This window comes from Castor canadensis, chromosome 18, assembly GCF_047511655.1.
Source record: "Castor canadensis chromosome 18, mCasCan1.hap1v2, whole genome shotgun sequence".
NCBI lineage: Eukaryota > Metazoa > Chordata > Mammalia > Rodentia > Castoridae > Castor > Castor canadensis.
In genome coordinates, this window is record NC_133403.1 from 13390384 (window position 1) to 13407905 (window position 17522).

The window sequence follows — 17522 nt, forward strand, 5'->3', positions numbered from 1 at the left end:
GGTGGGGCTGGAGGATGGGGCTTAGAACCAGAGTCCCTAACAGGTCCATGGAATTGCAGAATGGCAGGCTGGCAGTGGAGGACGGAAGGAGGAGCAGCAGGACATTGAGAGTGGGACCTAGGGCCTCTCCCTTAGCCTTTAGCCAGGCTGGTGGAGGAGGGAGGTGGGAAGGTCTTCCAATGTGGTCATGAATGCAAACACTTCTCAGGAACAGGTGAACAGGCCAGCCACTAGTGGGTAGCTCAGCCTGGGCACAGCCTTGACCTCAGCAGTGCCCTCCCAGGGCTGGGTGCCCCTCCCATAGAAACTCCTGTAACTATTGCCAACACTTGTGGCTGTAGTGTTTCTCCTGAGTCACCGTTATAGGCACTGACCTTCTCTGGCCTAGAAGGGATGCTCACCTCAGCTGGGCCCAAGTTCGTGAGTTGACACTACCAATTCAGCCAACTTTTCCCCTGGACCAACTCCCTGCCCCAAGGTCCCTGACATCTGTGAAAGGCATGACTTAGACAATGCCCCCTCCCCCATCACCAGAAACTTCTCAGTGGCTTGGATCTCTACCCACCCGTCGAGTGGCTCCCTCAAGACAAGGACTATCCCCAGCCTCCTCTCAGCCTGACAACCTCCTGCATGGGTCCCTTCGCAGACACCTTGCAGTGGATGGCAACATTGGGGGAGCTTCATCGGTACCTGTGGCAGCTCCTCCCTCTGCGGGTGGCTAAGAAGTATGGTGAAATCAAGGATCATCCCCGCAAGGCCTGGCACTAGGTGGATACCAGGGTAGAGAAGCTTGGGGTTCACAGATGTCCACAGACAACTATTGTGCAGACAAATTGAGAAACTGGATTCTGGCCCAATACTTCTGGCCAGAGTGGCTTCTGGAAGTAGGCAGGTCTTGAAGGGTGAGGATTTGGGATGAGAGCAAGGCCTGAGAACATGGCCTTACTAGAGGGCCCAGATAGGACTGCCTCAGCAAAGGGGCAGGAGGAGGTGGTATTGTATGCTGAGCAGGGCCTCAAGGCTGCCACCCGGCCTCTGCCAGAACACTTTCCACATACATCTCCATGTTCCCCCTCAGCAGACTCCTGCTTCTCTGCAGATCACAAGCCTTTGGCCACACCTGGCTTAGGTGGGGACAGTGCCAGCAAGCTGAGAACATGTGGAGAGTGGCCAGGCATTTCTGGTACTTCTTTCCAGAAACCTCTGGTGTCCTTCAGGACCTGCTGCCTTGGCCTACCAGGTGGTGGGAGAGACACAGAAAACGCTGGGTCTCAAATAAACAGAGCGGGCTTCAGACCTCACTCTCAGAAGGTGACACAAGGATATAGCCATCCAGCCCAGCTGGAAGTAAATCACTGGGGATCAACACTGGGTTTGCCTGCGTGTGTTGCCGTATTTCCTCAGGTATACCCAGGCCCCAAGACAGTGAAGAAGTTCACAATACTGCCCTGAGGATAGATCAACTCCAAGTCTCCACCTCAGAGTGGAGAACACAGAGTGAATGATTTCTCCTCCCTGTCCCCATTCCTCCACTGTCTCCTATTCCATGACAGGGCACCAGTGTGAAGACTTCGTGGGACCCATGCTCTTCCCTGCTGACCAGGAGAGGGCACAGGACCTTGGGAAGCTCCCACCTGTCTGCAGGGCAGGTTCTTGCTGACGCTTGCAGGAGTCTGCAGGTGAAGACCCTCAGGCAGGAAGAAGGGACCAAGTGTCAAAATTGGTGTGGGCCACCCAGTCTATGTGGAGGTCCAGGCTATGTCTGATGGCTCAGAGAGGATGGGAGAGGCACCATTAAAGGTGAGCGGGGGAAGGTCCCATCTGCTGTTTGATGTAGCCTTGAGACAAGGTGCATGATGGTCACCTGGTGAACCTTTGGGAAACGCAGTCAGGAGGTTGGGAAAGGCTGCGCACAGGCAGTCCCTGTCAGGACTGCACAAAACGACACGGCCACCAGTGATCACACACCAAGGCTCCATTTCATGACTCTCAGGCCAGGGCTTTACTCGCCCCTGCCCCAAAATGATTCATTTTTGCAGAGCTGGGGACCAAACCCTGGGCCTCATACATGCTAGGCAAGTGCCCTACCACTGAGCCACACTCCCAGCTAAGAGATTTCTACTTGGAAAGACAGCTGGTGACAAGTCCTCTTAGGCCTTACAAGGACAGGCCCTGGTCATTCCCTCAGAGGACCTCAGCCTTTTGTGGACATTTCTCATTGTGACAATCCACAGCTGGAGAGTCAGTAGCAGCCTGTGACAGGTTGCTGAGGGGCCAGAGTGAAGAAAGGCTGGCAAGAGCCTGTAAGTGCCAGAAGTTCACCAGGCCCTGGCTGGGAGAATTCCTCTGCAAAGTTGCACAAGCAGTCAGGGACGCCCCCCGCCACCAGGTTCCAGGTAGCCACCCTTCCCGCTCGCTCGGGATACCATGCTTCCCTCCAAGGCAGGGAGGCAGCACCCTGACCTCCTGCCCCTTAGCTCAAGGAGAGGCCTGGCTCCCATGCCATAACCCATCTCCCAGGGCCGTTCTGACCCTGAAATCTATGTTCCCCCAGAAGCCACACCGATGTACTGAGTGGAAAAGAACCAGGGCTATAGCCACAGGAAAACAGTCAATACCTTTTGTATAATGCTTTATTTTATTTACTCTGACAACATGGGATCAGAAAAACCCAGCAGTAGGGGATCTCTTCATCACCAGAACCAGTCCCAAGTAACTTTATGTGCCTCTGCTCTCTCTCTGCCCTCAGTGAGCTCCCAGTCCCTTAAGGCCCTGGCTGCTGGTGGGCTGCTCACAAGCCACATCCTGTTAACAGAAAGAAGGGCACCATGTGCCTTGGCCCCATCACCTGGGCTGCCAGTCTCCAGGACCTCTTGAAGAAGAGACCTTCTCAATCCCAGCAAGGACTAGATCTGGGGAAGGCCAAGACAGCTGGTGACGGGAACCCTTCTGGGCTCACCAATGAGGGCAGGGCCTGGTCACTCCTTCAGAGGATGATAGCCTTTTGGGAACATTTCCCATCATAATATAATCCACAGCCACAAAGTCTGTAGCAGTCCTCAAACACCTGTGGCAGGCTGGCCAAGGGCTGGAATGAAGAAAGGGCACCAGGAGAGGGTGAGCCATGAGGGCCTGGGGAAGGGCCCCCCACCCTGGAGCCAGGTGTTCTGGCCCCAGCCCCATGGACCTTGCTGCCAACCCCTCCCTAACTCCAGGTGAAGAACCCTAATCCTCGCTGGAGTTGTCAAATTCCTCCCAGTCTGACACACTCATCACCTCAGAGGCGAAGTCCACATCAGCCTGGCTGCGGTCTGGGGTCCCTCGGGGCGGCTCTCTGAGCAAGGAGCGGGGAAGAGTGAGCACACAGGCTGCCAGGCCTGAGATGGAGTTATCTAGCTGGGGTCCCTCATCCCAGCAGTCCTTCTCCACATCGTAGATGTGCACATAACCTGTGCGGCTGCCACGGTTATGAGAGCGGCCACCCAGCACATAGATCCTGTTGTCCAGCACGGCAATGCCGGGCTCGCCATGCCCAGCTGGAAGTGGGCAGACCGATGACCACTGCCCAGATGTGCAGCTGAAGCAGGCCACCTGCAAAGCCAACACCAGGGTGAGCCTGGGCACCTGCTGAAACAAGCTGCCAGCCCACCCCAGGCAGCCTTAGTCACCTGCCACTGTCTGACAGGCCCTTAGAAGACTAACACACCTAGAACTAAAGCTTCCTGTCCATGGGTCAGGAGGGTGCACTGTCCTGCCCAGAGATGGACAGCTCTGTAGCACTGTAGCCCCCCGCCCTCCCCCCACCTAGAACAGCATAGCTCTGGCCTCATTCTACCACAAGCCTTTCTCCAGCCTACCTAGCCCATAACCAGCCTTTTGCTCCCACATGTGTGGGCATCCTCTCAGCAGGCTGCCATGTTCTATGATCTGAGGGTCCTGCCTCTCTCCCCTCCACCAGACTGAAACTGAATGAGGACACTGAGCCGCTCAAATGTCTTTACCTCTCTCTAGTACCCATCACTAGCATGAGTACACATGGAAGTTGTTACTTGCTGACTAATCATGACCATGAACTCTTTCTCTTCTTATCAAAATTCTCCAAAGCTACAAAAACTTGGGAAAATGTTCAACCTACTAGTAATCCAAGAAATGCAAAAACAAAATGTTAACCATTAAATTGCAACAACTGGGGAAAAGAAAAATCACAAAACCCAATGCTGGTGGGCATGCAGTAAAGCCATACTACCGTATATCTGTCTGGTATGCCAGGAGAGGGATTTGGCAATAGGTAGTCAGAGACACAGTCCAGGCCTGGTGGTGCATACCTGCAATTCCAGCACTCTGGAATCAGAGGCAAGAGGATCGTGAGTTTGAGGCCAGCCTAGGTATATAGTGAGACTCTGTCTCCAAAAAAAAAAAAAAAAAAGACATAAAAGTCTTACTTGATTGGGATGTTTGGTTTTCTAGTTGTAATAGGGAGAGTAATGCCCCTCCCTCAAGATATCCAGGTCCTAATCTCCACAAGTGATGAATGTTAATTTATATTGCAAAAGTGACTTTGCAGGTAGGATTTAGGGTGTGGACCTTGAGGTCAGGTGGATTTGGGGGTGAATTTTCTGGGTGGTCCCATTTACAGACTTAAGATGGTTCAACTTACAATTTTTCAGCTTCATGATGGTGCAAAAAAAAGTGACAACACATTCAGTAGAAAATATACTTTTTAAAATTTTGACTTTTTTGTGGGCTGGTGATGCATGATATAATCCTCTTACAAGATGCTGGACAGAAGGAGCCAGCTGCAGCTTCCAGTCAGCCAGTCCACGCCAAGGGGATCAACTGTGAGGTAAGCTGTGAGGTTCTGTCGGTTAGGTGGATTAAACACATTTTTGAACAAGAATATTTTCCATTAATCATGGGGTTATGAGGATGTAACTCCATCCCCATCATAAATGGAGGAGCACTGTAATTGTACAAGCCCTCAAAAGTGGAAAAGGAATTCTGACAAGAGGAATAGGAAGTGAGGAGGACTCAACCTGCCCTTGCTGGCTTTGAAGATGAAGTGGCCCTGAGCCAGGGACAGAGGCCACTAAAAGTCATCAGCTGACAACCAGCAAGGAAACCAGAACTTCAGTCCTGTGGCCACTGAGGCTGAATTCTGCATACAGCTGAGTGAGCGGCAGACCAATCTTTCCTAGATCCTCTGCATGAAGGAAAGATGGCCTGATGACACCTTGATTTCAGCCTGCCAGACTTATGAAGAATAAATTTATGTGAAATCACTAAGTTTGTGGTGATTTGTTAGGGCAGTAATAGGAAACTAGTATGTTGGCCCAGATTCTCACCACAGGTGGTCCAGTCCTATCCCCTAGCTCCCAAATCAGTGGTCTAAGGCAGGGCCTAAGAACCACCTCCCCTAAAACAGCACTCCCATGTGAAGCAGATGCTAGTCTGGGATCACACTTTGAGAACCTCTATATGAACATAAGAAAATCCAAAATACCTGAAAAGCTCTTCACAGCAAGTATTACTCATAACGTGGTGAGGAATATTTTTGGTTTTGGTTTTTGAGACGGTGTGAGGAATAATTTGACAGAATACTACACAGCTACTGGGAGGGATGGGGCAGGTTGTGGTTATGAAGATGAGCAATAAACTAGAGAAAGCCTAGGACCAATGTCAGTGAGAGGGCATACTGGGATGCTCTGTTTGTTTTGTCTTGAGACAGGATCTCATGATGTAGCCCATGCTGGCCTTTGACTATACCTCTCGAGGGCAGGAATTATAGCTATGTACCACTACATCTGGTTTGGGGTGCTCTTTGCCTACAAATAGGCAGAAGTATTCACAGGCAGAATGAAAACCCAAGGTTTTCAGTCACCCAGGTATGAGTGCTTTTCTCATCCTTCTCCATTCTTTTTTCAAAGGTTCTAAGCCGGGTGCAGTGTAATCCTAGCTACTCAGGAGACAGAGGTTAGGAGAATTGGGGCTTGAGGCCAGTCCAGGGGAAAAAGTTATGAAGACCTCATTAAAAAAATAAGGCTGGAGGCAAGGCTCAAGTGGTAAGTGCCTATCTAGTGAGTGTAAGACCCTCAGTTCAGACCCCAGTACCTTCAAAATTAAAAAAAAAAATTCTTTCAGATGAAAAGATACTCTAATGTGGACACATCACTACCCATTTCTGCAAACTCACAGAGCATGCAACACCAAAAATGAGTCTCACATCAGCTATGGACTCAGGGTGGTGGTGTGGTAATAGGGGTTCATCAACCATAACATATGCCTCTCTAGTGGAGACAACCACAGCAGGGGAGCTGGGCCTGCGTGGGGGCAGGAGCCATATGGGAATTCCTGGTACCTCCCACTCAATTCACTATGAACCTTAAACTGGCTCTGCCAACTTGAGTAGGCAGCCCCAGACCTGGCTCACCTGGTGCACGTCCCTCCTGTAGCCAGCATCATTGTTGCTGCCCCCGATCACATACAGCTTATCGAGGAGGGTAGCCATGCCATGCCAGGCACGCCGGACAGGCCCGTCAGCCAGGGTATGCCAGGTATTGTTGCCCGGGTCATAGCAATGCGTCTCTTTCAGGTAATCCTCCCCTCTGCGGCCGCAGGTAATATACATCTTCCCTTGTAATGTGGTGCCTGCGTGGGCATACACCTGCATGGAGCCACCGAGAGAGCCAGGGTGGGTAGGGAGTAGGCAAAAGGGCAGTGAGGAAGGCAGCCAGCACACGTGCCTGGCAGTACTTCAAAGCTTCACAACATCGTGGCTTGCTCCTCACATGATGGGGAGAATGCTCCCTAGATTCTGGCTGGACATACTGTCCTACACAGTGACCCTAACTTCTCAATAAGGATAACACATCTATAGACCCAGAGATCAAATATAATCTTTGTTTCTCCTTTTCCCCTAAAGGAAACATCTGGGTGGGGAAATTCCAAGAAAATCAAGCCTCCTTTGCAGTCATGACACATGGGCAATGATGACCAGCCCTTGTTGGCCTCTGTCCCTCCTTCACTCCACTGGCTAAGCAACCCTCGAGGCCTGCTGACCCAGCTTTCCAGATCTGTCTGCACATAGTATCTACAGATATAAAAGTTGATGTGAGCAGGAAAAGAATGAGACACAAAATCAAATACAGTTGGCCCACTGTACCTGTAGGCTCCTCATCTGTGGAGTCAGTCAATTGTGGATCAAAAATACTCAAATACGTTGCGTCTGTACTGAACATATATAGACATTCTTTTCTTGTCATTATCCCCTAAATAGTACTGTGTAACAACGGTTTACACAGTATTTACAATGTACTAAGTATGGTAAGCAATCCAGAGATGATTTAAAGTATACAGGAGGATATGTATAGATTTTATGCAAACACTGGCCAATTTATTCAAGGGACTTGGCAACTCATGGGTTTTGGTATCCTTGGAGGGTTCTGGAACCAATCCTCTGTGGATTCCAAAGGAGGAATGTACAAGGAACACTACCACTTTAGTGATAAGTATGGAAAACACACCACACACTGCTTAATTCTGGTACTCAACTTCCCATGGGCTTTCTACCTCCACTCTAGGGAGCTGTGTCCACACGGTGCAGCCCACAAACTTGCACGTGTATCCTTCATGTTGTACCTGTCCCCTCTGGATCCACTTACTCATACCTAGCAGGCCACAAGAGGCACTATGTGTTTTCCAGGGAGAGGAGCTCCTTGGAGTGTGGAGGCTGTAAGTCTGTGTCACAGGGTCACTAACCTTACGCCTTCTGGGTAACACAGGAAGAAACGGGACAGGTAGACAAAACAGTAGGCAAGACATGCACCAAGGGATTGGATCTTTTCCCATCACTAGTGGCAGTCTGGGAAGGTTTATTTTCTTGAGTAAGCTTTCAATTTGAGGTAAGCAGAGAGGCATATGTAGTTGGAAGCAGTAACAGCGGTCCCATGTACCCCTCATGTAGCTTCCCTCAGTGGTGAGAGTTTCTATTACAAAATCATGACCAGGATACTGACTGATACTGATGCTGTCCCAGAACTTCTCCATCACCACCAGAATTCCCCAACTGCCCTTTTAATAGTGCAAAGGCTATTAGTACCAAAATGGAGTTGCTTGTGTTGAACCCAAACCAAACACTGCTGGGAGGCCATGAAGGAAGGAACCTCTGCACCTATGCCAATGAATCCATTAAGTTACTTCTTCTATAGGGGCACCTCCCTAGTAACAGCCAGCATTACCTGTGAATAGCTGCCAACACCTGCAGTCAATGAGGTTCATTCCAAAACAGCTTTTGTGGACTGCTGTCTTTAAAGGTTTATCCTGGGGCTTGAGGAGTGGCTCAAATGGTAGAGCACCTGCCTAGCAAGTGTAAAGCCCTGAGGTCAAACCCCATGCCACAAAAAAGAAAAAAAAAAGCTTCCCCTTGACGAGCCCCTCTTGGATGTGCCAATAGTCCACCACAGCACATCTCCAGATCGTAATCACTCCCTTGCTATTCTCAAATGAACACTTTATTCTGGAGAGTCGGTCACTCTATTACTCAATTTAAGTTGACAATAGTCATATCCACTTGCCTTGTGCTCCAAATCCCCACACCTAATCCCCATTAATCACGAATCTCTGCTCCATTTCTATAATGTTGTCATTTCAAGAATATTATGAAATTTTTTTTGTGTGTGGTTAATGGATTTGGACTCAGGGCTTCACACTTGCTAGGCAGGTGCTGTACATGTGAGCCACTCTGCCAGCCCAGCACATAACCTTCTTAGATTGGCCTTCTAGGCCTACCCAGATTCTCCCAGGTTGCTGCATTTATGCATAGTTGGTTTCTTTCTATTGCTGTGTGTCTACCTCAGATTATTTAACCACTCACCTGTTGAAGGACATCTGATGTGTTTACGGTTTCTGGCTATTACCAATAAGGATGCTATGAATATTTATGAGCAAAGAAGTCTTCATTTCTCTGGGAATAAACTGCAGGGGAAGGCAACTGCTGAGCTGCGTGGTAATTAGAAGGAACCGTCATTCTTTTCTGGAGGGTACCAATTACATTCTACCAGCAAAGCAGAACAACACAATGTACCCACATGCTCACCAGCATGGAGTGTTAGCACTTTTTATTTCAGTCATTCTGATAGGTGGCTCTCTCACTGTGACTTTATTAGCATTTCTCTGATGGCAAATGATGTTGTCTATATATATATTTTGTATGTGTGTGTGGGGGGTACTGGGGTTTGAGCTCAGGGCCTTCACCTTGAGCCACTCCACCAGCCCTATTTTTGTGAAGTGTTTTTTGAGATAGGGTCTCACAATGTGTTTGCCTAGGGTGGCTTTGAACTGTGATCCTCCTTATCTCTGCCTCCTGAGTAGCTAAGATTACAGGCGTGAGCCACCGGAGCCCACCATGTTGTGGATTTCCTCATATGTTTATTTGCCATCTGTATAGCCTCCTTAGTGCAATGTCTCTTGCAATCTTTTTTATATGTTTGAGACAGGTCTCACTATGTAGCCCTACCTAGCCTCAAACTCACAATCCTCCTGCCTCAACCCCCTGAATGCTGGGATTATAGGCATGTGCCCCTGTACCTGGTCTATTCCCCACATTTTTTGGTGGGACTGGGATTTGAACTCAGGGCTTCATGCTTGCAAAGTAGGCACTGTACCACTTGAGCCACACCTCCAGTCCATTTTGCTCTGGTTATTTGGAGATGGGGGTCTCGCAAATTATTTGCCCTAGTTGGTCTTGAACCTTGATTCTCCAGATCTTGGCCTTCCAAGTTAGCTAGGATTACAGATGTGAGTCACTGGTACCTGGGGAAAGTTCTTTATATATATGGAAACTAGTCCTTTGTCAGATACATGGTTTGCACATATTTTCTCTCACTCTGTAGCTTCATCTTTTTTTTTTTTTTTTTTTTGGTGGCACAGGGGATTGAACTCAGGGCCTTATGTTTGCTAGGCAGATGCTCTACCACTTGAGCCATTTCTCCAGCCCTTTTTTGTTTTGGGTATTTTCTTGAACTATTTTCCAGGCCCTGTCTTTGAACTGTGGTCCTCCTGATCTCTGCCTCTAAAAGTAGCCAGGATTATATGCATGAGCCACTGGCACCTGGCCTCATTTTATTTTTAAGAGGGTCTTTTATAAACAAAAAATTTTAGTCTTGAAGAGGTTCAATTTATCAATTTTTCTTTTTATGGCTCACATGTTTGAAATCAAATCTAAAATGTCACCTAGATCCTGAAAATTTTTTTCTGCTTTTTTTTCCTCTAAAAGTTTTATAGTTTTAAACTAGGTATGGTGGCATTCTTGGGAGCCTGAGGCAGGAGGATCTCAAGTCCAAGCTATCCTGGGTTATATAGCAAGTACCAGCCAGTCTAAGCTATACAGCAAGACCCTTCTCAAAAAACCGAGGGCTAAAGATGGAATTCAGTGGTAGAGTTCTTTCCTAACATGAAGGGCCCTGGGATCTGATTCCCAGCACACACACAAAGTTTTATACTTTTACATTTAGTTCTATGAACCATTTTGAGTTACCTCCAAACCACACCTTAGCCTGTCCATTTCCCTCCACAGCCCCAGCCTTGCTCAGGCCCAGCCTCCTTTCCTCATGCTCCTCTCAGCTTTTCACAAGCACTCTCCAAACTTCCTCCTCTCAGATAGACTGAAGTTGTCCCTGCTCTGGAAAGTCTTTCCCCTGCAAATGCTGCCTGTTTTCTTTTAGGTCTCGGTCTGACACTTTCTCAGATAGTTTATCTTCACTTCACCTGCAAGAACCCTGCCCACCTCCTGAAAAATTTCAGCTCAATTCCTTCATTTCTTTAATCCCACTTACTGCAGTTGTAACTACTTTACTAATTTGTTGGATGGTCTCTCATGCAAGGCTATAAACTCCTTGGGGGTGACCAGGTTTGTCACTTCTTGTCACCACGGGATCCCTAGGATTTGGTACATGGGAGGCACACGCCTGAAAGAAGGAAGGAGAACTGGCTTCCGTGAAGCTGTTTGAAGGCCAAGGTTGCCCCTCTGTGGCCAAGCTAGAGAACTGCAGTTTCCCTTGCAGCCACAGACAAAGCTGACCAAGCTGCTCCCCGCACCCACCCTTCCCGAACTCTAGGAATGGGATTCCTCAAGTCTCAAGGGCCACCTGACTTTTTGCATGAAAACTCTGCTCCATTCTCTAGGATTTGGGGAAGTATCCCTCCACGGAGGCTTCCTTTCTCCAAAGAAGCTGAGGAGCAAGGAGCAGGCCATGGCTGGAAGCATGCAGCTGCCTGTGAGGAAGGATGGCTGGAATCTGCTGGGGCTGTGGCTAGTGACTTGAGTATAGAAGCTGGACCCATCAGGGAAACCCCACTCCAAGCCCACTGGGGTCAAATCTCAGTCCCTGGAGGTTTGGAGAAGAGCGAGAGAGAATGGCTGATGGAGTGGCTCATATAGTAGAACCTGCCTAGCAAGAATGGGGCCCTGAATTCATGCATTAGTACCACCAAAAAGAAAGAAAGAAAGAAAAATGGCAGGCAGTGGAAAGAAGTTCCCAAAGGTCAGAACTCCTGCCAAGGTCCCTGAGCAAGTGTGGGCCAAGTCTGGGGCAGAGCCAGTGTGTGTGGCCTTCACATCATCCTCTGCCTCTGCGGTGCTCGGGTACCTCCAGAGGTGTCAGCACACAACAGGTGCTTTGCAAACAGCACTACTGGCACTAGCAGGATGCATACCCTGTTCTCAGTGGCTAGGCCTTGGAAAACCATGGCCAGCAAGGCCCCTTCCTCCCTTGGGATTCCACTGCTGATTTGGGGGCCAGGTTCCAGTACCCCAGAGCTACACAATAAATGAAAAGCACCTCCCTAAAGCATCACTTCTGCATAATGAACATAATTTTAAACATCTCCAAATTGGAATAAAGCAAAGTAGTGTTATTCAGATGTACGTGATATTTTAAAAATACAAAAACAAGCAGGGCTTCAGTGGCTCATGCCTGTAATCCTAGCTACTCAAGAGGCAGAGATCAGGAGGATTTTGGTTCGAAACCAGCCAGGGCAAATAGTTCACAAGACCCTATCCTGAAAATACCCAACACAAAAAGAGGGCTGACAGAGTGGCTCAAGTGGCAGAGTACCTGTCTAGCAAGAGATCAAATCCCAGTAACTCAATAAATACATAAATAGCCAGGCACCGGTGGCTCATGCCTGTAATCCTAGCTACTCAGGAGGCAGAGGTCAGGAGGATCGAGGTCTGAAGCCAGCCCGGTTATCTCCAAAAAAGGCAACACGAAAAAGGGCTCGCAGAGTGGCTCAAGGTATAGGCCCTGAGTTCAAGCTCCAATACTGAAAAAAAAAAAAAAAAAACATAAATAAACAAAATAAAACCTCAAGACCATCTTTTTCTTGGCTCCTGGAAAGCCCTGTCCTCCAGGGCGCCTATGAGACAGATGTCCAAGCACAGGCCTGTGAACCAGGCTGCTGAGAGCCCTCCTCTCTCAGGGTCCCTCCTGTTTATGATATTTTTGGAAATGTTCCAGCTCATCTCAGCTAGGACAGGGGACAAGAAAGGAGGTTTTCATCTACAGAATTAAGCAACTTCATGGATCAGCATGCTATGGCAAGAACTCAGCATGGGGCCACTGGTCTGAGGAATGAAATCTGGAACCTTGATGTACCCTCTCCCTATATGGCTCCACTAAAGCACTCAGTGCAGCATCTTGGCCTAATTTCCTGGCCTGGGACTAGTACTAGCCTTGACACCTGAGCCTGAGTGCACGGCCCGGGAAAGGGCAATCTAGCAGAAGGCCCCTCTTGGAGGGCTTCCTTACCTCCCTCTTGAGTGGGGCCACATAGGCCCAAGAGTTGGTGGCAGGGTCATAGCGCTCCACAGTACTCAGGTCATTATGGTAGTCTCGGCCTGCCACGGCATAGATGTACCTGCCCACTACACACACACACAGATCTGCATGCTCCTGCTGCAAGGACTGGATCTGGAACCAGCGGTTGTGCCTCGGATCGTACCTTTGAGAGACACGAAGACAGCACATCACTGACCAAGAGGGCAGCTTGCCCTTTAGGCCAACATTTCCTGCCCCTCCTCTTCCCCCTATGCCACAGCCTACCTTGAACAGCCCCCAGCTGCCCCCACCCATTAGTACATGCTGACCCAGCAGGTGATACACACCTGAACATAGGTGTGCTCATACGCACAGTCTGGAAAATGGGGTCAGCAGTCTCCTGGGTTTCTGCCCATAATGCTGGCCCCTTCCCAGTGTAACCTTTGGGAGAGTTTGTAGCCCACCCAACTGTCTATGCTAGGCTGCCCAAAGGCTGTTACAGCTACCTCTTTCTTACCTGTCCCCAATTCAGGAAGGCTCCTAGTTACAGCCTCTCAGACAGACAGGCGAATCAGTCTCCCCTAACACACTATTACATGTGGTCTGCACATAGTACCCACCACAGCCTCAGCCTTGTTAATACTCACCATTTGGCTGGGCATAGTGGTTTATGCTGTAATCCCAGCTACTGGGGAAGTAGAGATTGGGAGGACTGCAGTTCAAGGCCAGCTTGGGCAAAAAGTTATCGAGACCCCCCCCCCATCCCCATCAATAATCTTGGCAAGGTATCACATGTCTATGGTCCCGCTATGTGGGAGGCTGTAGGTGGGAGGATCATGATCTGAGGCCATCCCTAGGCAAAAACATGAGATCCTACCTGAAAACTAACTAAAGCAAAAAAGGGCTAGAGTAGAGGCTTGCCCTGAGTTCAAGTGGTAGAGGCTTGCCCTGAGTTCAAAGCCTGTTTGGGCAAAACCAAAAAAACAAAAAACCACTAATGTGCTAGGCTCCCATCAGTCTGTCAGGCACCTTAAGTAATTGTCCTGTTCTCTACTCCCATGGCTTTCCTGACCTCCCAGCTGGGGCATCCTCTCTTTCCCACCCCTGATGGAAGCTTCCACGGAAGTGGACGTGCTAACTCCTGCCTGAACTGTGCACTCCTGAAGGCAGAATTCTGTGGGATTCTAGGGAGGAAAGACACTACAGAAGGCCAGAAGAGTCTGTCTAGGCCTAGGAAGGCTGCTAGGCTAAGGCCACCTGTGGGACAGCCTGTAATATTGAATAGCACAGGCCCAAGCCACATAGAGAAGGGAGAGTATGCAAGACATGGAGGGAGGAACTTTGGCCTCTGCTGACCTCTTTCTCAACCTACAACTCCCTCATCAGGACCATTTCACAGACAATGCAGCTGTCTGCAAGTCAAAACCTTGCTTTCTAACTCTTTTCCTGCTGTCATTAAAAAAAAGTCTAGTCTCCAAGCAAGGAGCATCATCCCCTACCCCTGCACAGAGCCAACCCCTCCTCACTGCCCACCTCAAAAGTCTACAAAGGCTGTCACTCAGTTCCTTTGCTATAGCCCTGCATCTGCCTACACAGAGCTTCTGATTTGCCAGAAGTCTGATCTCAGCTACCCAGCATTGCCACCTGTCACTCATTGCTCTCTCTGTAGTTTGGACTCACTCTTGCAAATGCCTCTCAGACACATCCACCTGGCTACTCACCTGTTCTCAACAAACTCCTGTGCCCCCATCTATCTACTCCCACTCATACCAGCAAAGGTCTTGCTCACACACTCCAAAATCCAATGCCTGAGCCCTGTACCTGAGGCCCTTCACAGGCCAAGTCCACACTCATTTTCCCAGCATCCCTTGCCCCAGACTCGGCCCACTTCCTGAGGGCTTTTTCCCTTTCTCCCTGTGCCCAGGTCTGGAAGTCTGTTAGGCACATATGAAACACACAGGCTGTTGGGTAGACACATATGATCCCAGAGCTACGAGGGGCCAGGATCTGTGAGCCTGAAGCCCCCAATTGTCTCTCTTTCCCCAACCCATTCCAGGATGGGATTAATCTCCTGGAAGAGAACAATACTAGAGCTTATTCTCTCTACCATGTGAGGACACAGCAAGAAAGGGCCCTCACCAGAACTGAACTGGCTGACATCAAGACATCAGATTTCACAGAACCAGATAGAGAAATAAATATTTGGTGTTTAAGCCACCCAGTCTATGGTATTTATTATAGCTGTGTGAGCTGACTAAAATATTGTGGAACTGGAATTTGAACTCAGGGCCTCATGCTTGCTAGGCAGGCACTCTACTACTTGAACCACTCTACCAGCCCTTTTTTGTGTTGGGTATTTTTCAGATAGGGTCTCAAGAACTATCTGCCCAGGCTAGTGTTGAATCTTGATACTCTTGATCTCTGCCTCCCTAGCTAGGATTATAGGGGTGAGTTACCAGCCGCCTGGCCTAAAATGACAAATTTTAATCCAGATATTTGGATTGCAAAACTTACAAACTGAGAGGTAAAACCCAGAGTTGGTTCAAAACTACTGGGAGAAGACGAAACAATCCTTGTTAAATTTACTGACAAGTTCCCTTTCTCACCTCCAGCATCGGGACTCGGCTCGGAATCCTTGGACATTGTTGTCCCCTCCGATCAAGTACACGAAGTTGTTGAGCACCGCGATGCCCTGGTTGGACATGCGGGGGGCCAGGGAGGCCGTGAAGTGCTTCCACTCTCCTACCAGGGGGTTCAGGTACTTGGCTTGGTCACTGAGGACAGTGGATGGTGTAGAGTGAATGCCCCCGAAGCCTACAACACACTTGAAGTCTGAACGTAGCTCCGTCTGGGGACCTTGCAGGCTGGGCTGCAGACTCTCATTCCGGTGATACATAAGGGCACTGGCCACTGTGTCCCGCAGTGGGCTAGGTCCCAGCTTGTCATGCAGCCGCTGAAGGACCTCAGCTTCCATCAGGGGAAACCGCACGGTCTCGAGGAGCTTGGGAGGCTCATGCAGGGAGATTTGGTCAGCCTGCACCTGTTCCAGGGTGTAATGGTACAACAGAGCCCCCTCATACACCTCAGTCTCACAGGACACCTCCAGACGATTGCTGCTGAGGAGGGAGTAGACCTTCTCTAGGGGAAGCTGGCGGTACTTGTCAGTCCGGGAGAAAGCCACAAAGTTTTTGAGGATATAAGTGTCCAGCTGCTCAGTCAGGCGGCTCAAGTCAAAGAGCTCTGCCAGCCGGTAGACATCGAGGATGTTCTCTTCATCCACCCAGGACATGAGGAAATCACAGCAGAAATGGATAATTTCTGGGATCTGCAAAGAGAATGACAACCATTCAAGTCTTGACTGGAGAACAGCATATGGGGATGCAAGACAGGATGACAGCAGAAATACAGCCCTTGCACTGGTCCTAGGGTATGGAGAAGCAAAGTAGAAGCCCCCAACCTGTCACACTAGACATGCCTGAGGCTTTCTGCAGACTGGCTGGGTTTAAATCTTGGCTTGGAGATGTGTGGCATGTTCTTAACTTCTCTGGGCCTGTTTCCTTTTTCATTTTTTTTTATTCTTAGTTTTCTTATCTACATAATAGAAATAAAGTGAGAAGAAATATGTTGAGGATGAGTGCACAGGAATTACTTGCCACAGAGAGAACCCTTGATATATCTCAACTACCTTTCAGATCAAAAGTACCAGCTCTTCAGAGAAGCAAGAAACAGCACAAACCTTCACATAAAAACTGTCACTGTGTCAGACATCTCTGCTTTGGAAGGGGCCTGGGACCACTCTCTGCCCCTACCCACAGACTCTCTAAAAGAGCCTGCCTTTCCTGAAGTGCTGGGAACAACAAACATAACCAACTCTCATAATGGGCAGCTCAGCCCAAGCCACAGGCCAGTGACCCTACCAGGTCCAGGCCCCATGCCACTCACCAACCATGTGCTCCAGACTCACCCAGCACACATCTCAAGTCCTTGACTTGGAATTCTTGAAAAGCTGGCAAGCTATCCTGGGGCCCTCCCTTGAGTCAAGAACCCACTGGACTCCAGTGAGTGCAGGGTCCCCAGGTGGTAGAATTACCCATCTCCACCTGCACAGAAGCACCAGTGGGAGGAAAGGAAGGCATGTAAGGAAATGGCACTGAGAGGAAGGGAGCTGACAATGGGCCCCATGGTCCCAGAAGGCTGTTAAAGGACACCATGGGTGACAGGCACAAGAAAGGGAGACAAAGGGAAGGGTTCTAGAGGAAACTGCCTGGGAAAACAAACCAGGTACTGATAAATTCTTTAGGAAAATAGGATTTTAGAGTCTCTCTAAAAATGCAAATACAGTTGGCTCTATCTGCAGGTTTCACTTTTGAGGAAATAAATAATATTTGAATATTGAATATTTGCATATTGAATATTAAACAATCAAAAATATTTGAAATAACCCATTGTGTCTGCATTGAACATGTAACACTTTTTTGTCATTATTACCTAAACAACACAATATAAAAACTATTTATATATCACTTACATTGGATTAGGTATTACAATAATCTAGAGACGATTCAAAGTGTATAGAGAAGATGTGTATAGGTTATATACAAGTACTATACACTTTTAAAGAGACGAGCATCCTTGGATTTTGGTGCCTACAGGGGATCCTAGAACCAGTCCCCTGAGGATCCCAAGGGATGTTGTATCAGACTAACAGCA

At 48.9% G+C, this 17522-nt stretch overlaps 1 protein-coding gene across 4 annotated transcripts in view; it reads right to left on the reverse strand.

Moving 5' to 3' along the window:
- Nucleotides 1-2615: 2615 nt before the first annotated feature.
- Nucleotides 2616-17522, reverse strand: part of Klhl22 (kelch like family member 22) — a 35178-nt gene continuing 20271 nt past the window's right edge. For 3 of the 4 annotated variants that reach the window (XM_074061218.1, XM_074061219.1, XM_074061220.1), the window contains 5 exons: nt 15419-16137; nt 12804-12996; nt 6428-6661; nt 3277-3591; nt 2616-3088 (listed from right to left, as the gene is read on the reverse strand). In XM_074061218.1, the coding sequence (XP_073917319.1) occupies nt 2987-3088; nt 3277-3591; nt 6428-6661; nt 12804-12996; nt 15419-16137 (1563 nt within the window). In that variant the 3' untranslated portion in view covers nt 2616-2986. Of the gene's footprint in view, nt 3592-6427; nt 6662-12803; nt 12997-15418; nt 16138-17522 lie in introns of all 4 variants that reach the window. The other variant, XM_020160717.2, reaches the window with a different exon arrangement.